At 26.4% G+C, this 24,253-nt stretch overlaps 5 protein-coding genes across 10 annotated transcripts; all 5 read left to right on the forward strand.

Annotated features, from left to right (window-relative positions):
- Positions 1-364: 364 nt before the first annotated feature.
- On the forward strand, positions 365-2,743 carry LOC122508017 (oligoribonuclease-like). Of its 4 annotated transcripts, none has more exons than XM_043621102.1 (6): positions 365-459; positions 893-1,026; positions 1,228-1,295; positions 1,409-1,570; positions 1,813-2,033; positions 2,458-2,743. In XM_043621102.1, the coding sequence occupies exons 2-6, from the start codon at positions 951-953 to the stop codon at positions 2,591-2,593; spliced, it is 663 nt and encodes a 220-aa protein (XP_043477037.1). In that variant the 5' UTR covers positions 365-459; positions 893-950; the 3' UTR covers positions 2,594-2,743. The 4 variants fall into 4 exon arrangements, with proteins under 4 accessions (XP_043477037.1, XP_043477023.1, XP_043477030.1 ...); XM_043621088.1 differs by having other exon boundaries at positions 421-568; XM_043621095.1 differs by lacking the exon at positions 365-459 and adding an exon at positions 558-699.
- Positions 2,744-3,068: 325 nt separating this feature from the next.
- On the forward strand, positions 3,069-4,111 carry LOC122508052 (probable oligoribonuclease). Its single transcript, XM_043621134.1, has 4 exons — positions 3,069-3,250; positions 3,443-3,604; positions 3,688-3,908; positions 3,970-4,111. Exons 1-4 carry the CDS (start codon positions 3,206-3,208, stop codon positions 4,085-4,087), a joined length of 546 nt encoding a protein of 181 aa, XP_043477069.1. The 5' UTR covers positions 3,069-3,205; the 3' UTR covers positions 4,088-4,111.
- Positions 4,112-4,359: 248 nt separating this feature from the next.
- Positions 4,360-6,629, forward strand: LOC122508043 (oligoribonuclease-like). The gene is made up of 4 exons (XM_043621119.1): positions 4,360-4,503; positions 4,602-4,763; positions 5,690-5,910; positions 6,263-6,629. Exons 1-4 carry the CDS (start codon positions 4,459-4,461, stop codon positions 6,393-6,395), a joined length of 561 nt encoding a protein of 186 aa, XP_043477054.1. The 5' UTR covers positions 4,360-4,458; the 3' UTR covers positions 6,396-6,629.
- Positions 6,630-6,891: 262 nt separating this feature from the next.
- Positions 6,892-10,348, forward strand: LOC122506472 (mitochondrial import receptor subunit TOM40 homolog 1-like). Of its 2 annotated transcripts, none has more exons than XM_043618681.1 (6): positions 6,892-7,021; positions 7,128-7,320; positions 7,694-7,808; positions 7,938-8,191; positions 8,652-8,963; positions 9,288-10,348. In XM_043618681.1, the coding sequence occupies exons 2-6, from the start codon at positions 7,155-7,157 to the stop codon at positions 9,425-9,427; spliced, it is 987 nt and encodes a 328-aa protein (XP_043474616.1). In that variant the 5' UTR covers positions 6,892-7,021; positions 7,128-7,154; the 3' UTR covers positions 9,428-10,348. The 2 variants fall into 2 exon arrangements, with proteins under 2 accessions (XP_043474616.1, XP_043474625.1); XM_043618690.1 differs by having other exon boundaries at positions 6,894-7,021; positions 7,131-7,320.
- Positions 10,349-10,911: 563 nt separating this feature from the next.
- LOC122506485 (protein Jumonji) lies at positions 10,912-23,235 on the forward strand. 2 transcript variants are annotated; one of them, XM_043618702.1, is made up of 9 exons: positions 10,912-11,149; positions 11,383-11,504; positions 11,846-12,021; positions 12,098-15,545; positions 16,587-17,632; positions 20,623-21,029; positions 21,278-21,376; positions 21,690-21,992; positions 22,159-23,235. In XM_043618702.1, exons 2-9 carry the CDS (start codon positions 11,419-11,421, stop codon positions 22,240-22,242), a joined length of 5,649 nt encoding a protein of 1,882 aa, XP_043474637.1. In that variant the 5' UTR covers positions 10,912-11,149; positions 11,383-11,418; the 3' UTR covers positions 22,243-23,235. The 2 variants fall into 2 exon arrangements, with proteins under 2 accessions (XP_043474637.1, XP_043474645.1); XM_043618710.1 differs by having other exon boundaries at positions 10,912-11,134.
- The last annotated feature ends 1,018 nt before the right edge of the window (positions 23,236-24,253 follow it).

The raw sequence follows: 24,253 nt of genomic DNA on the forward strand, positions 1-24,253 counted from the left end.
ACAATATGTTTTTATTAAATTCAAACATTTAATAATTATTTAATCTTTTTATTCAGTGAATATATATTTATTCTCCATCATATTTCAATTAAATGTCAATTCTGATATTTTACGTTTCGATCTATTAAAATGTAGGTAAAGTGGAAATTCCAAAAATAAAAATTGCAATAATTTCAAATTGTGGAAAAAAAGAATTAGTTTAAAATAATATTCTCCATATGCAGAATATATCAAATGATTATTCCCTACTTTTGAATTTCATTCAATATACAATTTAGGTTATTGAGGATTCGCGTATCTGGTCATTTCTAAATTGTAAATTCGGCATAATGAGCATTCGAACTTATGTTTTTGGTACAGAGGGTAGCACCCCTTCTTAAGCTTTCCACACGTGGAGGCATTTAAAAATGTCTAAAAACAACAAATTTTAATAAGTTTCTTTATACAATTGTCATCAAAGTATTAATATCATTTTATATTGATTACAAAATTTAATAATTTGTAACAGACTGAATATTATGTATATACATAAATGTTCAGATTATTGTATTTTTTAAATAATTTTCAGGTTATAAAAGTTCTATTATTTATTAATTTTGATTTTTGTAATTTATTATTTTATTATATAATTAATGTTTTATGATACTTAACGAAACAGTAGATTTATTACTATTTATATTCAGAATAAAGATTAAAAAGGTAATTAGACATAAAAATTATAGTTTCTCTCATAGAACATAACCTGCAAATTTAAATCTTTGCCTTTGCGAAAGAACAGAAAGAGAATTTTCTATATTTAATCATTATTATTAATATTAAGTAATTATTTTCTTAATTCCTTGCACAATTAAATTTTCTTTTCCTAATTGTTGAGACTTATATTATTTTTCAGCTGCGGTATTAAATATAGAAATTTATAAAGTTTATTATTCTTCTGTTAAAAAAAAACAATGATTATTCTACGAAGAGGACTCTCACATTTGAGTAGATATGTGCAACATAAAACTACGAATTTCTCCACAAATGGTACTTGAACGTCTACAATTTTCAATAATAATAATTATTATTAATTGGACTATATAATAAAATTAAATTATTAAAATTTTTACATATTAAAAATTAAAAAAATGACATTTTAAAAATTCTCAAAAAAAATCTAATAATTCACTTTGCTTGCATTTATTTTTATAATTAGTATAGAAGAATAACAAAAAATTATTTTTCTAGAGTGCACACCGGAAAAAAAGAATTCGATGTACAGAACAAGTGAATGTATAGTTTGGATGGATATGGAAGTAAGTTGGAGCATATTTTTATTTGAAAAGTAGAAAAAAATTTGACAAATCTTATAGTTATTTATTTAATAAAATTCTATTTATTTAATTAAATAAAATACTAAAAATTACAGATGACTGGACTCGATCCGCTGAAGGACAAAATTTTAGAACTCGCATGTCTCGTCACTGATTGCAATTTAAAAACAGTGAGCGATGAATTTGAAATTGTTATTCATCAACCGGATGAAGTGCTCAATGGAATGGATGAATGGAATACAAAGCAACATCGAAAGGTAATAAATAAATAAATCTTACAAACATTAATAAATTATTTTTATTTAATTTTCCTATATTTTAACTGATATTTAAATTTTACATTTTAAAATTTAATTTTTTTAAATTTGCATTTTATCCTGAATTCAAATTTTATTCTAAAATTTACATTTTATACGAAAACTTACACTTTATTCTAAAATTAGCACTTTATTCTAATTTTATATTTCTAAAAAATTAAATTGTATATTCTATTCTACAGTCTGGATTAATAGATGGTTCTAGGAATAGTAAAATAACAAATTCAGATGCTGAATTAAAACTGCTGGATTTTTTACAAAATTATATTCCACAAAGTACCTGTCCACTTGCTGGAAATTCTATTCACATGGATCGAATGTTTCTCAAAGTGCATTTGCCTTTAGTCGATTCATATCTTCATTATAGACTAATAGACGTTTCTTCTCTCAAAGAACTCGCAAGGTAATTTTTTCCTATTTGAAAATTAATAATTTTATCAATTTAAAAAAATTACAAATAATATTAATATTACTGAATAATTATTAAAAAGTATTACATTGACAATAATTCGAATAATTAATATGTAATATGAATAATGAAAAATTCGAATATTTCTTAATATAAATAATTAATAATTCGATTTAACAATAATTCTAAAAATTCGAATAATTAATAATACGAAAAATTAACAATTCAATTAGTTAATAATTGGAATAATTATTAATACGAATAATTAATAATTCGATTGATTAAAAATTCGAATAATGAATAATTCGATTGGTTAATAATTCAAATAATTAATAATTCGATTGATTATTAATTCGAATAATTAATAATAAACAATTATTCGACAAATAAATAATAATTCGAATTGTTTTCTTATTAGACGCTGGAATCGCAGGGTTTACAAAGAAAGACCACAAAAACAATTCACTCACCGAGCACTCGATGATATTAAAGAAAGCATAAGTGAATTAGATTATTATAGGACATTTGCGTTTCAAGCACCTGATTTGCGTTGATTTTAGATAAATTACTTTTATTCTTAAATTAAAGTGATATTGAAAAAATTTAATTTTTCTTCTTGTAAGTATTTACGTAATATCAATTGTACAAAGCGACATTAATTTTTTTATACAAATAAAATACCAAAGGAGTTTATAAAAGGTAAATTGTGAATTTTTTAGTCTTCAGGGGAATAATTTTTTTAATTCGTTTACTTTTTATATAATTTGAAATTTAAATTTAATTTATAAAAATAAAATGTAAAACGATAAAGATAGTCGAAAGTATAGAATTTCATAAAGAATTCCATTTTATTTATCATTTAAAAAGTTTTTTTCTAAATTATAATTTTCCAATAAAAATAAAAAAATAAAAATTATTACTTTTTCAGTATTTCAAATAAGGCACTTAAAAGTTGAATTACGATTGGTGGAGAATTTTCTTTCAAAAGACCCAAAAGACGCGCAGGTCACGTGGAATGCCTGCGCATGCGTCGAGAATGTGAACATAACCTAAAAGTGTCAATAACTCGTGGCCCCTCGTGTTGATCAGTCTCAGTGTTTATCGTGTTCTATTTTCCCAGTAGAATTTAAATTTTTAAAAGAATTTTTACATACTTAAATATTAAAATGACACTTGAAAAAAGGGATTATATTGTTTGGATGGATTTGGAAGTGAGTTGAGAAAGTTTTTTAAAAACACTAATAAATTTTCATATAGAACTTTAAATTTTAATCGTTTTAATATCAAGTTTATTTATATATATAGTAATATAATAGTCAAGAAGTAGTATAATAACAGTTTATTTATATAATCGTATTGACTAAAGTTATTAAAGAAGAAGATGTAAAAAATAAACATTACAGATGTCTGGCCTCGATCCTGTAAATGACAAAATTTTAGAAGTAGCTTGTCTCATAACTGACGGTAATTTAAAAAAAGTGAGCGACGAATTTCATATTATAATTCATCAATCAGACGAAGTACTCAATGGAATGGATGAATGGTGCACGGAACATCATGAAAAGGTGCTAAAATTTAACCTAGAATTTCTTTTTTTTAAACGAAAATTAAATACTATTTATTCTTTAATTTTTAAAAATTCTAACAGACCGGATTGACAAATGCTTCGAGAAATAGCACAGTAACAAATTCCGATGCTGAATCAAGATTGTTAAAATTTTTACAAAAGAACATTCCACAAAGAACATGTCCACTTGCTGGAAATTCGGTTTATATGGATCGAATGTTTCTCACAATGCACATGCCATTAGTCAATGAATATTTACATTATCGAATAATTGACGTTTCAACTGTCAAGGAACTTGTGAGGTAAAAAATAATAATTTAAAATAGTAAATTTTCAAATTAAATATTATTGCATTATTTTTAGACGCTGGAATCCTTCTGTTTTTAAGAATACACCACGTAAAAAATTGTGCCACCGTGCACTCGATGATATTATAGAAAGTATACAAGAGTTGGAATATTACAGAAAATTTATATTTTAATTATGGAATTAATAGGAATTAATTAATTTCTCTTTAGTTAATTTAGTTAAACTGTTATTCGTATTTTTTACTTTTTATTTTTTTTTTACTCTGAATCTAGAATTGTACAAAATTAATTTCTTCTTTTTTGAAAGTAGGCGCCTAAAAGTTGTTTTCTGATTGGTTGTTATTAAAAGTTAATAATTATTTATTATTGGGGGGAGGAAAATTGTAAATATAATTAATCTAACCAAGAAAAGAGTGTTAAATGCAGACAAAAATGTTAATATCTCTTGTTGAAATATTTACTCAATTTTTTTTAACTACAAAAATAGCTATAGAAACGAGAATTTATTTTTTTATAACTAATTTTACATTTTCTGAATATTAATATGACACTTAAGAAAAGTGACTTCATCGTATGGATTGACATGGAAGTGAGTATAATAATACTTTATAATAACTAAAATAACTTTATAATAAATAAATTGTTTTATTCAATGTTTATTAACACAAAAAAAAATTTTTTTTGCAGAAAACGGGACTTGATCCTCTAAAGGATCGAATTTTAGAACTCGCCTGTATTATTACCGATGGCAATTTAAAAACAGTGAGCGATGAATTTCACGTTGTTATTCATCAATCGGATGAAGTCCTCGATAATATGGATACTTTGAATAGAAATCGTCATAAAACGGTGAGAAAAATTATTTTTTCTATTTCTGAAAATAATTTCTTTTTAAATAACTTAAATTGTAGAAGAATTTTTTGTTAAGAACACTAAAAAATTAAATTTTGGAGAAATTACAAATGGTTGCAGAAATTCAATTATTTTCAAAAGGAATATAATTTTTCGCAGAAATTCAATTATGTTCAAAAATTAAAAAAAAAATTTGTCAAAATTTCAATTATCTTTGTAGATAATAAAATTCTTCTCCGAAATTCAATTATTCTCTAAAATTTTAATAAAATTCTTAGCAAAATTTCAATTATTTTCAAAAAATTTCCTCATTTCAATGATTTGCAATATTTACTATTTTAATAACATTTTCCAAAAGAATTCAATTATTTAAAAACATTCTAATAAAATTCTACGCAAACATTTAATTTTTTTATAAATAATAAAAATTTAACAGGAATTCAATTATTTACAAATTTTTTATCAATTTCTTCGCAGTAATTCAATTATTTTCAGAAATTTTAGTAAAATTCTTCACGAAATTCAATTATGTTCATAAATAACAATATTCACGATAAAAATTCAAATATTTTCAAAAGCATTAAAATTGTTCGCAGAAATTCAATTATTTTCAAAAATTTTAATAAAATTCTTCTAAAGAATTCAATTATTTCATAAATAATAAAATTCTTTTTAGGAATTTAATTATTTTTAATACAATTTTTAAAGGAATTCTTCGAAAAATGTAATTATTCTTAAAAATTTTTATTAGGTAACAATTAATGAATAATTAATTATGTTTTTCTTTTTTTCTCCAGCAAATAAAAATAATTTGAATAACAAATAATTACTATTGTAATTATAATTGTACAATAATTGAGGATTTCAGTGAAGAGAATGGTTAAAATTACACTTATGAATAAATAATTTTATTTATTTTACAGTCTGGATTAATAGACGTGTCTAGAAGGAGCGAAATAAAAAATTGCGATGCTGAAACAAAATTGTTGGAATTTTTACAAAAATATATTTCAAAACGTACCTGTCCACTTGCTGGGAATTCTGTTTGTATGGATCGATTATTTCTCACAACACAAATGCCTTTAGTTAATGACTACTTACATTATCACATAATTGACGTGTCATCTCTCAAGGAACTCGTGAGGTAATTTTTGTTCATTTTTCCGATTAACTTTAATTGTTCACAAAGAAAATATTAATAGTATTCAGTGTTTTATTATTATTAATATTATTATTTGTATTTCATTATTTCTTTTTTTTAATATTTTTATTGTTTGTATTTTTATTATTGTTTCTATTATTAATATTTTTATTGTTTGTATTTTTATAATTGTTTCTTTCATTAATATTTTTTTTTGTTTATATTATTTTCTATTATTATTAATAGTTCTTTTATTATTATTTTCCAATTTTTATTTGTGTTTTTATTTATTGTATTATTTTTTTATTTTCATTAATTTGAGAGAAAAAAATTAAAAAATTTAATATTGTTTCAGACGCTGGCAACGTTCAAAATATCGAGATAAACCACCAAAATATTTATGTCCCCGAGCACTTTATGGCGTTAAAGAAAGTATAGAAGTATTAGAATATTACAGAAAATGTTTATTTCAACCCGAGAGTCAATAGTGACGAATTAATTCCTCTTTAGTTGAATTTAATCTTGCCAATATTTCTTTAAGTATTTAAAATGATATTAATTATACAAAACTGATTGTGTTTTTCAATTATATACAAAACTAATTGTTTTTACAAAAAATTTGTTTTACAAAAAATTACAATAATTTACTAATTATACAAAACTGATTAATTTACCAATTATACAAAAACTAATTGTTTTATGAATAAATTATTAGAATGAAATGCAAATTATTTCCTTATAAATTCTAATTGTATAAAAAATATTTTGTCATTTAATTTTTTTCTTTCTCTATTTTTTTATTAATTTATATTTTTTTATCAACTTGTAGTCTTTTTTCTTAATTTACATTTTATATCTCAATTTAACAACTTTATTAATTTATTATTAATAAAGTTTTTTTTATTAATTTATTCATTATATTTTTTTTATGAACTTATAGTTTTTTTTTATTAATTTACTTTTTTATTATTATTCGAAATTAGGCGCGTGTCGTAGTTAATGCGCGCGCAGATTGTCGCAACGCATGCGCATTAACAAACCTGGCGTGGTGCGAGCCGTGGAAGAAGATAACCAAAAAAAAAGAGGTATAACTCGTGGTGAAGTGCTTTGCAAGGTCGGTATTTTTAAATGTTCATCGCCTGTTTATAATAACAAAAAAAGTATATTAATTACAATTTCTTCAAGTGTCTGAATATTAATTGCATATAAATTCCAAACAGCAGAGAATTCTTCATTAAACGATAAGAATGGGCAATGTTCATGCAGCTTCTGCACCTCCTCCACCGCCACCGCCTCCATCCTTAACTCCTGAATTATCATCAAATTTAGCAAAAATAGAAACTCCCTCCTCAAAGGATTCATTCAAATTGTCAAATCCAGGAACCATCGAGGATTTAAATAAAAAATGCCGAGGTACTCTTTTTACATTATGTCACATTTTTTTCTTTTCATACATTTCTTCTTTTTTTTGAATGATCATTTTGTCTTGGAAAACATTTTACTTGAATTTATAACAGAAAAGTAGTTTTTTGATAGTTGATGTTTACTTTGTATTTGATTGGTTTTAGTTTTTGGAGTAATTGGCAAAATTTGAGGGACAATTGACATTTGGGTGATGATTTTAACCTCTTATTTTAATTTTTTATTTTTCTGGAGATGAATATTTAATTTTTATTATCTAATCAGTGTGTGAATATCTAGTTTGTGTTCAAAATATGCTGAAACATTTTTTTCTAGTTCAGTAACATTGTTTTTAAAAACGAAATTAATTTTTCTTTTTTTGCAGATGTCTTTCCTGTTAATTTCGAGGGGGCCAAGTTGATGTTAAACAAAGGTCTTAGTAACCATTTTCAAATATCTCATACCATAAATATGAGTTCTACAACACCTTCTGGTTATAGGTAAAGGAAAGATTTATTCAGAAATATAATAAATTTAATAAATAGAAAACTATTTAGAATTTTAATTTTTGTGGTAAAAAAAGGGTATTTTTAGTGTAATTTAAACGCTTTGTATTGTTTTTTTTCTAGATTTGGAGCCACGTACGTTGGTACAAAACAAACATCACCAACGGAAGCTTTTCCAGTTTTACTCGGTGACATTGATCCCAATGGAAATCTTAATGCTAATATTGTACATCAATTTGGCTCGAGAATCAGAGCAAAAATGGCAACTCAAGTTCAAAAAAGTAAATTCTCAGCAGTACAAATGTCATCAGATTATCGTGCCGACACTTACACTGTCTCTCTGACGTTAGGAAATCCCGATATTATTAATAATTCAGGTTCGCATCGACTTTGATATTTAATTAATTTTCTCGTTTCTTTGATTTTAAAACTGCTCTGCAGGTATTTTTTTTCTTTTTATACAGGCTTTGCAATCATCTACTATTTGGAAAATAATTGAATTTTAAAAAAAATTAGATTTGAAGTTAAATAAGAAAAAAAGTGAATTTATTTTTTATTGAAATCAGGGAAATACAGAATCAAATTTTTGTATTAAATCAACAGTGCGAAGCTTATGCATATTTATTTACTTCTTTATTTATATTTTGTATTTAGTTATGTACTTCTTATATTTATTTATATTTTGTATTTATTTAAATTCTTATCTTTATTTCTATTTTTTGTATGTAAGTTTTCTTACTTCTTCTATATTTATTTATTTATTTCGTTTTTTGCTTTTTGCATTATTTTATTTATTTATTTGATTTATTTACATTATTTTCTTGTAAAATATTTCAGGAGTGGCAGTTTTACACTATTTGCAAAGTATAACACCGTCATTAGCTCTTGGAGGTGAACTTGTCTATCAAAAAGCGCCAACGATTCCCGGTGGTTCGCTCACTGTTCTCTCGGCTGCTGGAATTTATACACAAGGCGATTCGACAGTCAGTGGAAGTCTAAGTATGGGAGGCTGTCATCTTTGTTTTCATCAAAAAGCCAGCGATCAAGTTCAAGTCGGAGTTGAACTCGAAATTAATACAAGAATAGCAGAATGTGTCACTACAATTGGCTATCAAGTTGACCTTCCAAAGGCCGACCTCGTGTTTAAAGGTTTGCTCAAAATTTTCAATTTACAACCCATTCTTGTGAATTTATCAACTTTCATTAATTTATTAACTATAGAATAGAATTTTATTTATATAACAAACAAAAATTAGAACAAAAAAAATTTCTAGAAAATAAAACGAAATTTATTCATAGAAAACGAATTGAAATTAAATTATTAACTTTATTTTTATTTATTAACAGTGGAACTTTATTTATCAACTTGAAAATTGATTGAAATTTATTTATAGAGAAAATAATAAATCGAAATTTATTTAGACTTGATTAAAGATTAATTTTATCGTTATTAATTCATTATTCTTCTTGCAGGAAGCGTCGATTCGAATTGGAATGTCGGAGCAGTGCTGGAAAAGAAATTACAGCCTCTTCCATTTTCATTTGCTTTAAGTGGCGTGATTAATCACAATAAAGCAATGTTCAGACTTGGATGCGGATTAATAATCGGATAAAAAGAAATTACTCCAGTGGATAGTTGATTGTTTCAAGAAAAAGAAGAAATAAGAAAAAAGCAAATCTTGCATATTAGTTACATCACTTTTTTGGAAGATGCAACATTAATTTAGGATCTCTTGTTACCATCATCATCATCAACATTCGACAATTTGCTCACTGCCTATATTTCTGCTCACAATAGTCATCTTCTTTTTACCACAAAAAATAGATAAAACCTTTTTTTTCCCCTCGTAGATAATAATCAAGGAACATTAACTAAACTCGGAGAAACGAATGATGTAAATATCAATTAATGCAACATTTGAAGAATTTCGATTTGCAAAAAAGCGAAACAAAAGAGGATTTTTCTTTTTTTGTCTCAAAAAAAGCGTCAAAATAATTTCTTTTTTTGATGTGTCTGATAGAAAACCAAGTGAGAAGTAGAATGGAAATACTTTTTTTTTTATAAATATATATAAATATTTTTTAAATAAGACAAACGAGATACTGCAAAACGACGTCGAGAAATGTTTTATTTTACAACTTAGTTAAATAGGCATTGAAATTGAAAAAAAAGAAGAAAAAAGTAATAAATGCATTTAATCTAGATATTTACAATATTGCATTTTCAATTGCACTTTAATAAAATATGTAAAAATCGTTTTATTAAAAATGTGCTGTGAGAAGAAGAGCAATTTTCAAACATACAAATTCGTATAAAATTTGAACAAATCGAAGAAGAAAAAAAAACAAGTGTAATATATATTGTTGTACGATAAATGTATGTGAAAATAGAATGCATTTATTTTGCTTTTATGTGGTGTTTGCGTATATTTAGTACATGATCGACTGGTCTGAATAATTTTGCATAAGCAATTTATTTCAGAGTTCATTTAAAGATTTTTAGAAGAAAAAATAAAGAGAACATTTCAAAGAAACAATTCGTGACAATATTATTTTGTGACGCGGTTAAGGCACGAATTATAGGTTATGTTTGCGTTCGATTTATTTTCATTAAAAGTTCCTTTTTCTATAAATTTAAATTAAAATCCGGTTTTTATTGAATACTTCGGTGGTAATAACAATTTGAACATAAATACAAGTTTTGAAGAGTAATCGCCTCTCTGTATTTTTACTTCAAAAATTGTGATCATAACCTAAAATTTATCGCTTCTTTGGTAACTTTCCCAGAAAAGGTTTTTTTTCCTTTTTTTATCAAAAATAAATTTTTAAATAACTTATTCATTAAGACAGTGGATTTTCTATAGACCTAATTTATGCAAATTGAATAATTTTAATAGAATTGAATTATCAAGAAAAGTATAAAGGGTATAAAGTAATTTGCTGTTTGTACAAAAATGTATAAAAAATAAAAAATGTTAAATTTGATGTCTTCTTTTTTTGTTTTGAAAACAGGAAGTTGAGAGCGCTATCAAACGAGTGAATCTATAACTAAAATTGTAAAGGACCAATCAAAAGGAATTTCGAGTCTACGACGAATCTATAAACAACCTAGTCTCTCAATTTGCTTGATTGGGATAAGTTTTTGTGTTTTAAAGTATAATATATAATATTTATACAAAAATTGGGAAGGGAACGGATATTATAAACAATCCCCCAAAGCAGTCTCTACTTTTTATTATAAAATAAATAGTGCACACAAGTTTTTTATTCATTGATTTTAGATTATTTATAATAATAAATTATAAAAGGACCAACTTAAGGTTGGTGCATCTAAGGTGCATCTTGAAAACTTCTCTGCTTTTTTTTGCATGCTGTAAACCTGCAAGCCATTACCTTTTCAATGAATAGCACGTATCTTTGTATTTTGTTCCATCAAAATATTCTTTCGATTATTTTTTTTTCGTTTCAATAAAATTAACATATTGTTATAATAATAGTGTTTAGTGTTAATTTTTTTTTCAATAACTCATCCGTTTGGAGCATAATTTTCTCTCGACCCCTTTTTAAGACACCATCATGACCAGATAAGTGATGAATTTTTAAAATGGTATTGAGTCGAAATGATAAGAGGAAAAGAAAAGAAGGAGATCTCGTGGACCTCATGGATCCATTGTCGGATTCACCGAAAAGGTAGGTTTTTCATTGTTTACCTCGCTCTCATTTTCAATTATTCTACTCCGGAAAAAAAAGTGTTAACAGACAGAAAGAAAGGAATAAATTGAAAAAGTGTTAGTTTTTTCATTGTTCATAGCTTTATATGTGTTTACTAATTTTTTCTGAAAATTCTGAAATAGCTCTCGGCTTTTTTTATTCTTTTCCAAGGCAAAATATATTTGTTTTTTGAACAAAAGTCGTCAGTGTTATACATGTTTCTTAAAATGTGTTAATTAATAATTATAATAGTAATAGTGGTTTTTTTTATTGTTATCCAAAAAATTAATGAAGAGGAAATAAATTTTCTTTCTTTTCAGGACCAAAATTCATGCACAAAGAAAATTTGCACAGGGAGCTGCGACATTTTACAGTCCATCCACGACTCCTGTTAAAGAAAAGGAGAAAGAAAAATCAAAACCAGCTGTTATTAATGAATTGATAAGTCACAAGCGACCGAATACGGAAGATTTTTTAACATTTCTTTGTTTCAGAGGTAAAAAAAATTCTGGAAATTAAAAAATATTCTAACTTTTATTTTTTCTCTAAAAATATAATTTTTTTTCTTTTAGGAACATCGATATTACCGTCGAGTTTGAATTTTTTCAACGTTTGTGTCAAGAAAGAAAAAAGTGATTCAAAAACAATAAAAAATTTAAAAGCAACTTCTTCCACTTCAAAACCAAGAAACACCGAATCCACAAAATCCGATCCGTCCCAAAAGGCAGCAAAATCAAAAAATGTAAAAGAATTCCCGAATGGATTAAAAAATACGATTAAATTTAAAACGAAAACCTCGACAGTTCAGGCGCTAAAGAGAAAATATCAAGAGCAACGATTGGCGAAGCAGAGAATTAAAAATAAAATCAGAACCTCTTATGTTATACGAACACGTTCGAATACAGAGAAAAATGTCAAGAAACCAACAACACTGAATAAATTATCATCGAGAAAATTCACAAAAACAGAGAGTAAACGACATGGTCTTCGTAGTGGCGGTCTCATCGAACAAATTTGCAATCCGAAAATAATTCCCAAAAATAAACGAACAAAAGCAAAGAAGGGCTTTGGGAAAAATAAAAATAACTCAAAAGACGATTCTCTCGATTCAGATTCAATGTCAAATGACGAGGAATTAAAATCCCCGAGTAATAAGAAAATCACAGCTAAATCCCTACCGAAGAAAATTGGAACAAGAAAAACGGAATTACGTCGAGTGACACGCTCATTTGTCGAGACGAAATCAACACAAAATTTATCTCGTCGACCAACGAGGAAAACAAAAGAAGCCGCGGCGGTTTACATGGAAATTTTGGGACGTAAACTAGTGAGTCCCGATTTAGAAAATGAGGACGATATTTCACTCGATAGTTTTCCGGAATTGCCAAATTCACGGCGAATCCTGAAAGAGGAATTCGAAATCAAGGAGAAAGTGAAACAAAACGCAAAGACGGCCGCCAAAGAAAAGGATATAAAACTCGAAACCAGCACTTTGAGTAGCAAGCGAATCGATAAACTGAACCGAACTGTAAGAACAGTCCTCAAAAGTAAACGTATCGTCAAAGTTCAAAAATACTGCGAATTAGAAACTGACGAGGAGAGCGAAATTTCTTGTGAAAGTGAAAAAAGTGGCAAAACAAGACCAATGACCCGAAGAAGTTTAAATAAAACAAAACCAACGAATAGAAGTCTAAGATCGTCGGCGAGAAATCTCTCCCTGAAACTAAAAGTCGAAAGTTGTCAGGTCAGGAAATTTATTAACAAAAAGGAGAAAATTTTACTCAAACGAAAGCAAATTGACGAGAAGAGTCTCGAGACGAAAATTGAAAAGAATCTCGAGACGAAAATTGTCGAGAAGGAAACGAAAATTGTAGAAAAGGAAACGAAAATTGAAAAGAATTTCGAAGCAAAAATTGAAAAGAATTTCGAGGCGAAAATTGAAAAGAATTTCGAATCGAATATTGAAAAGAATTTCGAGACGAAAATTGAAGAAAAGGAAAAAGAAGAAAACTTGAAAGTGAAAGAAAAGCAGACGAACGAGAGTCGGAAACGGAACGAAAATTTGAAAGGAGAAATAAAGAGCGAAGAGATTAAGAGACAAAAGTCAGAGGACGAACGGGAAAGTAAGAGGCAAAAATTAGAGGAAGAAATAAAAATCGACAATGAAGAGAAAGAAAAAGAAGAATCGGACGAAGAAACATTGGGTTCACTGCTGAGTAAAATAAAACGAAAACGAGAATCCGACGACGATTTAACCAAGTCGGTGAAAATTCTCAAAGAAGTGAAAGAGTCGAAAATGTCCGACGACGAGGAATCATTCCGCGGTTTCACGAAGAAGGCAATATCGAAGGTACTCGACAAACTCGACACCTGTCAATCGCACGTGAATTCAAATCTCCTCGTGAGCGACAGCATCGAATCAAAATCAGTCCAAGTCTCCTCGATTTCTCCCCTCGAGTCACCGAATCTAGACAAAAATTCGCCGCAAAAAGAAGAAAGCACAAAAATTCAATTAGAAAAATCATTTTACGAACCAAAAATTGAAAAGGAAGTTGTCTTCGAAAAAGAAAATGAAAAAGAAGAAGAGAAAGAGATAAAAATTATCGACATGCCGTCAACAACAACAGGTCGTAAGGAACGTGTCAATATGTCAGCAGAACAAATCGAAAAATGGCTCACAGAAAGTTCAATAGCAAAGGAAGAGAATAAAGTCGATCTCGAAACAAGTTACAATTACGAGAAACCAAAAATCTCCCATCATTTGTCAATTTCCTCAAAAATTCAACATCTCGTCAGACCCGTTAACGTAACCCTAGCGAAATTGCACGATAAATCAAAAGCACAAAAGCTATTTGTAAAAAATACAACTCTTGTTGTGAAGAGTTGTGACCCAGCTGGGGAATCGATAAAAATCCCTCAACTAAAGACACCGAAGGAGAGTCCCGATGACGATGTTTCGAAATCGGATCACTCGCCCGAGGAGAATTCCGAAAAGAAAGAGAAGAAACAAACGCAGAGAAAATTATTCCTACCAAAAGTAAAGGAACGAAAGTCCACGACCCCGAGTGCAAATGCCTTCTCACCGGAGAACGAAAGCAGTGTCTATGCTTTTGAAAGTGATACGGAGACGCCAATCAGCACCCCGTTTAGAAGAAAAAATAAAGACGTCACTGTCTTTAATCAGAAGGACGAGCAAACTGGGGAAATTTACGAGAAACAAGAGAAAATGTCCGAGAAAAATGAAAAAACGTCTGAGAAAAATGAGAAAACGTCCTTGGAGAAAATTGAGAAAACTTCCGAGAAAAATGAGAAAACGTCCTTGGAGAAAATTGAGAAAACGGTGGAGAAAATTGTCGACAAGAAGGAGAACACGACCAACAGTGATTTGAAAGGTTTTCCGAATCTGGCAAATATACAAGTTCTCTCGCTGGATAAATTGACGACAAATTGGAGTAACGTGAATTGTAGTGCGTCAATAGCGGTGCAGGTGAATTTGGATCAGAATCAAAAGCAACAGAATCAGAATGACGAGAGTGAGCAGACGAGTATGGAGATATCGACGCAAACCGAGAGGGGAAATGATAATGACGATGACAATGACAATGATGGACAGTTGTTTTACATTCCATTGCAAGCGGTGACGAGAAATGGCTCGAATTTGGTGCAGGGACAGCAATTGATTCAGGGAGTGGCGGTGAAATTGGGAACTGAGGGACCAACGGGACCAAATCAGAGGGTTTTGTTGAAGGCGAAATTAGTGACGAAACCAACGTTAACTGTGGCACGTGTTCCTCCGGTGGGAACTGTTCAACCAACTGCACGAGCACCGCCAATTCCATCGACTTCGAGTGCTGATTATCCTGTTGCTTCGACATCGACATTGGTGGGGAATTCGCAAATTCAGACGATTAGTAAGGAGAATAGTAATGTTGCGACGAGTGGAACGGAGAAAATTACGAAGACGACGAAAGTTGCTCGTGAGAGGAAAATATCGGCAGAGTCGGCTAAACTTGGAAAAAGGTAACTAATTTTTTTATTATTGTAATTAATTAATTTATTTTTTTGGAATTCAGAATCACAACTAGGTTTGACAATGGTCAGGGAAAGCAGGAAAAATCAAGAAAATAAAAATTTTTTAGAGAAAGAAGGAAAATCGGGGAAAAGTTAGGAAAAATTAAATTAACCAACGAAAGCAGGAACAATGAAATTAGTCAAAATAGTCAGAAAAATTACAGGGAATTTTATGTAAAGAATTGGAAAGATATTTAATTTATAGAATTATCACAAAAAAAAATCTAAGTTTTTTTACGTCCAAAAACATTTGAAAAACGTAATTTCATTTCAATTTAATCTAAATTTAATTGAATTTAATTAAAATAAAATAAAAATTATATTTTAATTGAATTTAGAATTTAAATTTGGAAAAAGTCAAGAAATTACTCAAGGAAATTAGGAAAATTGCAGGGAATTTTATTAAAATAATAATTGGAAAAATATCAAATTTATAGCAAATTATTACAAAAAAATTTAGTTTTTTATGTCTAAAAACATTTGAAAAACGTAATTTAATTTCAATTTAATCTAAATTTAATTGAATTTAATTAAAATAAAATTAAAATTATATATTAATTGAATTTAGTTTAAATTTGGAAAAAGTCAAGAAATTACTCAAAGAAATCAAGAAAATTGCAGAGAATTTTTTTAAAATTCGATTAAAAATGAAAATAATTGCGAATATTTTTCAGAATTTTATTGAATTTTTAGAAAACAATCGTGAGAACTTAACTAGAGTAATTGATTTTTTTTAATGGCTAAACACCCTTAAAGTTTTAAATCTAATGTTCGCTTTTAAAAATTATCTTTTTAATGCATTTAAACTCCCCTTGAGTTTTTTTTTATAGAAACCAGACAAAAAAGATAAAATATTGTCCTGAAATCAGGGAAAAATAAAATCACGTTAAGAAAATGAAAAGAATGAAATAAATTATATAAATTATATAAGAATAATATAAAAATAAAAAGAATGAAAAATTTTATACTAACAAAAAAATGAAATTTCAGATTCCAAGGCAAATCGAAGCAGAAAATAATAGAAGTCTGCACGCCAATAAATACGACAACATTCCCAGGAACAAAGGATCCAAATGAAGAGGCACGTCTCGTTGAAGCGCCAACATTTCATCCATCGGAGAAAGATTTTCAAGATCCCCTCGAGTACATCGACAAAATACGTCCAATCGCTGAGAAATTTGGCATTTGTCGAGTCATTCCACCGCCAAATTTCAAACCCGATTGTAAAGTATCGGACGATATGCGTTTCACAGCGTACAATCAATACGTTCATCGAATGCTCCATCGTTGGGGACCGAATGTCAAGGAAATGATGGCAATACGCAAATATTTGGCCACGCAAAGTATAACATTAAATCATCCGCCTTGGATTGGTGGAATGGAAGTTGATCTTCCCCATTTATATCAAACAGTTCAATGTCTCGGCGGTCTAAAGGAGGTGATTGAGAAGAAAAAATGGCAAAAAGTTGCTGACGGAATGAAAATACCACGCTCGGCACAGGATCGCGTTACCAAATTGGACGATATTTACTGCAAATATTTATTGCCCTACGATACACTTTCGCAGGGCGAAAGAGATAAATTGTTTGAGGAAGTTGAATTGGAATGGACGAATCGAGAGGCGAAGGGGTTATTGAGATTGGAGTCGCAGTCGATGTCGAATGATAATAATGATGATGAGGAGGATGACGATAGTTCGGAGGAAATTGAGGAGTGTATCGTTAAGGGACGAAATATGCCGCTTAATGCATTTTATCGTATCGCGAGGAATACGCAGAGAATGTGGTTTGCCGATAATCAAAGAACATTGAATGAAATTGAAGGCGCTTCGGCGGCTGATGTTGAGAATGCTTTTTGGAAACATGTCACTGAGAGGAAGCGTCATGTTTGCGTTCACGCTGCGAGTATCGATTCAAGTGGTCGGGGTTTTGGTTTCTCTGTTGCCAAGAACAGTCCCTTTGCGCGACATCCTTGGAATTTGAAAATTCTCACTAATAATGCTGGATCTGTGCTCAGAGCTTTGGGTCCTTTAATGGGTAATTTCATCATTTTCTATTTTATTCTTTTTTTGATATTTTCTCTTAGATACGTTTTTTTTTAGATTTGTGACATTAAAAGTTACTTTTTTTATATAATCTCAGGATTGCTACGCAACCTGGAAACCTGAAAATGTCAGGGAATTTTATAAACTTTGAAAAAACCTTGAAAAGTCAGGGAATTTTGATCGAAATCCTAGAAAATTGTTGTTTTCTAAAGTTATTATTCTTCTGAAATTAACTAAATTTGTTAATATTATATTTAATTGATTATAAAAAATAATGGATTTATAGAAGAATTTTAGTTAAAAACACTAAAACAAATTGAATTTGGAAGTAATTACAAATTATTGCAGAAATACAATTATTTTCAAAAGTAGTAAAATTCTTCACAAGATTTCAATTATTTTGAAAAATTTTAATTATTTTCAAAAACTTTCCACAATTCGATGAATTTTAATATCTACTACTTTAATAAAAATTTATAAAAGAATTCAACAGAATTCAATTAGTTATAAAAAATATTAATAAAATTCTACGCAAACATTTAATTATTTTCGTAAATAATAAATATTTCACAGGAATTCAATTATTTACAAATTATTTTCATATATTATTCAATTATTTTTATAATAATATTTCATAAATGATAAAATTCTTAAAAGAAATTCAATTATTTTTAATAATTTGAATAAAATTCGTTACAAGAATTCAATTATTTTCATGCTAATAAATTTTCTCATAGGAATTCAATTATTTTTACAAATAATAAAATTTTTCATGATAATTCAATTATTTAAAAATTTTTTTATCAAATTCTTCACAAGAATTCAATTATCTTCATAAATAAATAAAATTCTTTCTAGGAATTCAATTATTTTTACAAATAATAAAATTTTTCATGATAATTCAATTATATAAAAATTTTGTTATCAAATTCTTCACAAGAATTCAATTATTTTCATAAATAAATAAAATTCTTCCTAGGAATTGAATTATTTTTAATAATTTAAATAAAATTCGTTACATGAATTCAATTCTTTTTACAAAGAATAAAATTTTTCATGATAATTTAATTATTTAAAACATTTTGAATAAAATTCTTGACAAGAATTCAATTATTTTTATAAATAATAAAACTGAATTTATATTAAATATTTATAAAATAAAGCTGAATTTCAATTATTTTTAATACAATTTTAATAGAATTTCTCCAAAAAGTTGTTATTCTTAAAAATTTTATTAAAATTCTTTATGAAAATTTAATTTTAAGAAACATTCAATTGTTTAATCAAATATTTATCTTTATAGTTAAATAATTGAATTCTCGTAGAATTTTTTAATAAATATTAATTTAAAAATGAATTTTAAATTAACAGTTGAAACGGAAAAATTATTCTCATAAATTTTAATAAAATTCTTTCAAATTATTCAATTATTTAAAAAATTTGTAATTAAATTCTTGACAAGAATACAATTATTTTCATAAATAATAAATTTTCTCAATGGAAATTTTGAATAAAATTCTTCGCGAGAATTCAATTATTTACATGATAATAAATTTTCTCAGAGGAATTCAAAAATTTTCATGGATTTGAATAAATTCCTTCTCAAGAGTTCAATTTATTATTTTCATAAATAGTAAAATTTTCCCAAGGAATTCAATTATTTTTAATAATTTGAATAAAATTCGTTACAAGAATTCAATTATTTTTATAAATAACAAAATTCTTCTCAGAATTTCAATTATTTTTTAAGAATTTTCATAAAATTCTTTACAAGAATTCTATTATTTTTACAAATAATAAATTTTTAATGAGAATTAAATTATTTAAAAAAAATTTAATTAACTTCTTGACAAGAATTTAATTATTATCATAAATAATACAATTCTTGACAAGAATTCAATTATTTTCATAAATAATAAATTTTCTCAATAAAGTTAAATTGTTTTTATCAATTTGAATAAATTACTTCGCAAAAATTCAATTATTTTTTATGGATTTATTTGAAAAAAATTCTTCGAAAGAGTTAATTTATTTTCATAAATAATAAATTATCTCGAAAAAATTGAATTATTTTCATAAATAATAAAACTCATCACAGAATTTCAATAACTTTTAATACAATTTTAAATAAATACCTCGAAAAATGCAAGTATTCTTAAAAAATTTTTTAAATTCTTCGAAAGAAATCAATTATTTTTAACAAGTTTAATTTAATTCTTATAAGAATTCAATTTTAAAAGAAATATTTACTAATTCTATAAAGTATTTACTTTTTTATTTAAATAATTGAAATCTCGTAGAATTTTCTAATAAGAATTGATTTAAATTAAAATTTAGATAATAATTGAATATTAAAAGCGTTATAGTGTGAATTTTTAGAAATAATTCAATTCCAAAAGGATTTTTAAATTGAAATCTTTGAAAATTTGAATTGATGTAAAATTTGTAATGTTATTAAAATTTATGAAAATTAGGAAATTAAGTAAGTGAAGTAAAATCCAGAATGAAATGTTTGTGATTTTTTTGAATAGTCTAAAACAAATTTTTAATTTTTAAAAGATACTTGAATTAAAAACAAATAAATTATTAAGAATTTTTAAATTAATTGGAATCTTTTTGAAATTAAATTGAACATAATTAAATTTTAAGAAAGAATTTCTTTAGAGATTTCAAAGAATTTAATTTTTATAGAATATTAATTTAATAAATAGTAATTAGTTAAACTCTAAAACAACTTTCTAAAACTTATTCATTATTATTAACACAAAAAAATATTTTATTTGCAAATTTCCATTAAATCAAATTTCAGAACAGTTTTTAAACTAAAATTTTCGAAAATTTTAATTTGCTTTGAAAAAAATAATTGTAAATAGAGATTTATTTTAAAAAATTTCTGTAAGTTTTAAATATACCTAATTTCATTTAAAATTGAACAGAATTAAATTTGTGAAAGATTTTCATTAGAGGTGACTTGACTTTTAGGTGTGACAGTGCCGACACTTCACGTGGGAATGTTATTCAGCGCTTGTTGTTGGTATCGCGATCCCCACGGTCTACCTTGGATAGAATATTTACACACTGGTGGGAAGAAAATTTGGTACGGCATTCCCGATGAGCATAATAATAATTTTAGAAATGCACTTGCAAAAATGGTGCCACGTTATTGCAAGAATAAAACAATATGGTTACCGTCTGACACTGCAATGGTACCGCCAGAATTGCTCGTTAAAAATGGAGTTCCCTTGTGTCAAACTGTTCAGGAACCTGGACAATTTATCGTCGTATTCCCAAAAGCATTTACTTCAAGCATTTGCACCGGTTATGTTGTCTCGGAAAGTGTTTATTTTGCTCAATCCCCATGGCTCGAGGCCGCCGAACAAGTATTTAAGGTAATTTTTCAAATTTTTGTATAAATTTGTCCTTTTTGTCTCTCTAATATTTGTTAGTAGATAATTTGTCCTTTTTTTCTCTCTAATATTATTAGTAATTTGTCCTTTTGTTATCTCTTAAATTTTAGTAATTTGTTCTTTTTGTTCTCTTTTAATTTTTCGAAATTTGTCTCTAAATTTCTAAATAAAATATAAATTTCAAAAAAATTTCCAAATAATTTATAAATTAATAATTTATTTCTTTTTAGGATATACAAGATAGTTGCGAACCATCTATATTTTCTTTGGAGAAATTACTCTTCAGTATTATTAACGATACGAGATCGCATATCGATGTTTTGAAACAGGTAAATTTTTAATTTGAATTTACTTATTCAATTAAATTCCAAAAGGTTTTTAAATTGAAAATTTTTATTTTTTAGTTGAAAATTTTAATTTCTGTAAAAGTATAATAATATTTAAATATTTTCTTTTTTAAATGATTAATTTATGATTTTTCTAAAAAAATATTATAAGGTTTTAAATAATTTTATTTGAAAAAAAATAATTGATTTTGGAAGAATTGTAGTTGTAATTTTTAGAAATATTCAAATTTATTTTGACTTTTATTAGTTTTTTCCTTTCTTATTCTAAATTGATAATTGTCTTTGTTTTCTTTAGATATTACCAACGGTGAAGAGAGTCTGCGAGAGGGAAATTGATTTTCGTCGACAAATAAAAGCACTGGGTTTGACAAATACGGAAAAACTGCCAACGCCCGAAAGTGGCAAGAGAGGAAAGAGCAAGAAGGTGAAGGAAGAGGACGGCGATTTTGAATGTGAAACATGTCGATCAAATTTATTTGTTTCGTTAGTTAATAATTCACAAGATGACAGTATGTATTGTCTTCCACACGCGATTCAACTTTTAACTAGAAAAAAGCAGATAATGAAAAATTGCTGTCTTATGATTGCATATAGCGAGGTAAATTTATTCTCTATTTTTATTTCATTAATTTAACCATTTTTCTTACTCTTATTTCCAATTATTCAATTTTTCTAATCTAACATTCAATTTGAATTAATGGAATTTAATTTTAATGTAATTTTAATGTAATTTTAATTTAATTTAAATTTAATTTTCATTGCAGGATGAATTGGACGATTTAATTCACAAACTAGAAGACAGAATTGAAGCGAAATCCAAGAAGAATTACTCCTTTAAGCAAAAATAAGTAGATAATTATATCCGTGAATGGATTTATAATATTTTTTTTCTTTTTTTTTTTAAACTAGACATTAATTTTCAGATCGCAATTTCTATTTGTTGTCTTAATAATTATAAATATGAAATTGTCGAAATAGTCATTTCGAGATATAAACTATATAATTAGTTTCATAAGTTTCCATATCAACAGATTAAATGAAAAAGAAACAAAAGTTTTTCCAATTTTGGTGAAATTTTTACTTAGACTGACTGATTGAATTTTGAAAGAAGAGCGTGATATATAATTGATTTTTTTTAAACTCTCTAGTGACTGATTTCCAAAAAAGAAAAAAAAAAGAAAGAAAATGATTCGAATACTTGAAACAATTGACTGGGAGATTATTTTTTCTATATGTAATATCGTAGTCAATTGTTAAGCATATTTCTTTGATTCCTAACACTTAGAATTAGTTTTTAATTGGTGCCAAATGAAATGATTGAAATGAGATTATAATCGTAATCAATATATGATTATACTTTTTCTAGTATATACTTTGTTTGTATATTTTAGAAAATATTATCTATAGATAGAATAGAATTTAACAAGACAAGAAAAAAAAAGAAGTATTCATAGTAAAAAGAAAATAGCGAAAGTATTAATGCATTCGAAACTTATTGGTTTCGATTGATGTGATCCTATTGATCTGTAGTGTGCCTGCAATATAAAATATTATATAATTTTTTGTTCCTCATAATCGAGCAGACAATTTTTTTTTTTAATTTTTTTCGTCAAAGTAGAGAATTTATTGTGTAAGATTTTATCTCTTTTGCGCTTAAATCCATGTAACTTCACAAGTATCGAGTCAACTGCCGTGTTTTTGTGTGCTTTTTACCAAAGTACAGCCTTGACCTTTTTTTTACACAAGGCTGCATAATAAAATAGTAAATTGTTTTTTGCTCTCTATGTATCGAAATTGTAAAAACCTTTTTCCTCGTGAAATATATGGCCTTAAATGTTTCATCGTTTCAATTTTAATTAATCTGCAAATAATTTCCTCTAAAACTAATTTTTATAATTTCTTCCCCTATTTATTATTTTTAATATTTTATTTATTAAATAGTAAATAATAATGTAGGTGCTTGAAATAAAAAAAGTATTCATAAGTGAAAAAAATGTATTGAAACTTTCAGTTCACAAAAATATGATAATCGCTTGAGGTAGCATTATTTAAGAATTAGAAAATACATTTTCATTCATCATCATCATCATCACAATATTTATCAATTTTCATTCATTCTCTACAAAGATTTTGTTTTTTCTTTGTAAAATGCGAAAAATTATTTTCTTAACACTATTTTCTTCTTTTTTTTTATACAATAAAAAGAGAAAAAGACTTTATTTCAGTCTTAACAAACTTACGTATATTATCATGATATCATTGTGTACAATTATTTTTCTGTTACGAAACAAATTTAAATATTCTAAAAAACTTTTTATTTTTGTTAAATAACTTTATATATTTACAAATATTAAACACTAGCAACAACTAGTAAATTTAGATTCATAAAAACTTTTAAATATAGTAAAATTTTCTTTCTAGAAAAATTATAATTGTGTATAAAAAATATTTTGATCGTGAATTAATTTAGAGAAAATAATAATTTTAAGTTTTAATAATTATAATTGAAAATTCATTTTAAATTTAATTTTTTAATTCCACCGGTTTAGAAAAAAATATGCTCTATAATTATAAGATAAATATATATATAGTGACTGTTGATAAAATATATACAATAGAAAAAAAAATTGGTAAAATTTTCAATATTATGCGAGAAAATTATTTATATTGCGGTAAAATTATTGATAATTATAGAAATAAAAAAAATATACGATAAATGAAAAATTTGAACTTAAGGAATTCATTGCACATTGTTATTTAAATTATCCATGGCGCATTTGACTTTGACTAGCAAAACCTTTGGATAATGTGCAATGATTTATAAGAATAGTTTTAAATCTTATTATGACTGCAATATTG

This window comes from Leptopilina heterotoma, unplaced genomic scaffold, assembly GCF_015476425.1.
Source record: "Leptopilina heterotoma isolate Lh14 unplaced genomic scaffold, ASM1547642v1 Lhet_114, whole genome shotgun sequence".
In the NCBI taxonomy this organism is placed as follows: Eukaryota; Metazoa; Arthropoda; class Insecta; order Hymenoptera; family Figitidae; genus Leptopilina; species Leptopilina heterotoma.

Bases quoted from the DNA above. Each gene is read 5' to 3' on its own strand.
- LOC122508017 (XM_043621102.1), top strand. From the start codon at position 951: ATGATTATTCTACGAAGAGGACTCTCACATTTGAGTAGATATGTGCAA. The intron at 1,571-1,812 runs GTAATAAATAAA...TCTATTCTACAG, and splicing joins ATACAAAGCAACATCGAAAG to TCTGGATTAATAGATGGTTC. The intron at 2,034-2,457 runs GTAATTTTTTCC...TTTTCTTATTAG, and splicing joins TCTCTCAAAGAACTCGCAAG to ACGCTGGAATCGCAGGGTTT.
- LOC122508052 (XM_043621134.1), top strand. From the start codon at position 3,206: ATGACACTTGAAAAAAGGGATTATATTGTTTGGATGGATTTGGAA. The intron at 3,251-3,442 runs GTGAGTTGAGAA...TAAACATTACAG, and splicing joins TTGTTTGGATGGATTTGGAA to ATGTCTGGCCTCGATCCTGT. The intron at 3,605-3,687 runs GTGCTAAAATTT...AAATTCTAACAG, and splicing joins GCACGGAACATCATGAAAAG to ACCGGATTGACAAATGCTTC.
- LOC122508043 (XM_043621119.1), top strand. From the start codon at position 4,459: ATGACACTTAAGAAAAGTGACTTCATCGTATGGATTGACATGGAA. The intron at 4,764-5,689 runs GTGAGAAAAATT...TTTATTTTACAG, and splicing joins ATAGAAATCGTCATAAAACG to TCTGGATTAATAGACGTGTC. The intron at 5,911-6,262 runs GTAATTTTTGTT...ATATTGTTTCAG, and splicing joins TCTCTCAAGGAACTCGTGAG to ACGCTGGCAACGTTCAAAAT.
- LOC122506472 (XM_043618681.1), top strand. From the start codon at position 7,155: ATGGGCAATGTTCATGCAGCTTCTGCACCTCCTCCACCGCCACCGCCT. The intron at 7,809-7,937 runs GTAAAGGAAAGA...TTTTTTTTCTAG, and splicing joins ACAACACCTTCTGGTTATAG to ATTTGGAGCCACGTACGTTG. The intron at 8,192-8,651 runs GTTCGCATCGAC...AAAATATTTCAG, and splicing joins CGATATTATTAATAATTCAG to GAGTGGCAGTTTTACACTAT.
- LOC122506485 (XM_043618702.1), top strand. From the start codon at position 11,419: ATGGTATTGAGTCGAAATGATAAGAGGAAAAGAAAAGAAGGAGATCTC. The intron at 11,505-11,845 runs GTAGGTTTTTCA...CTTTCTTTTCAG, and splicing joins TTGTCGGATTCACCGAAAAG to GACCAAAATTCATGCACAAA. The intron at 12,022-12,097 runs GTAAAAAAAATT...TTTTTCTTTTAG, and splicing joins AACATTTCTTTGTTTCAGAG to GAACATCGATATTACCGTCG.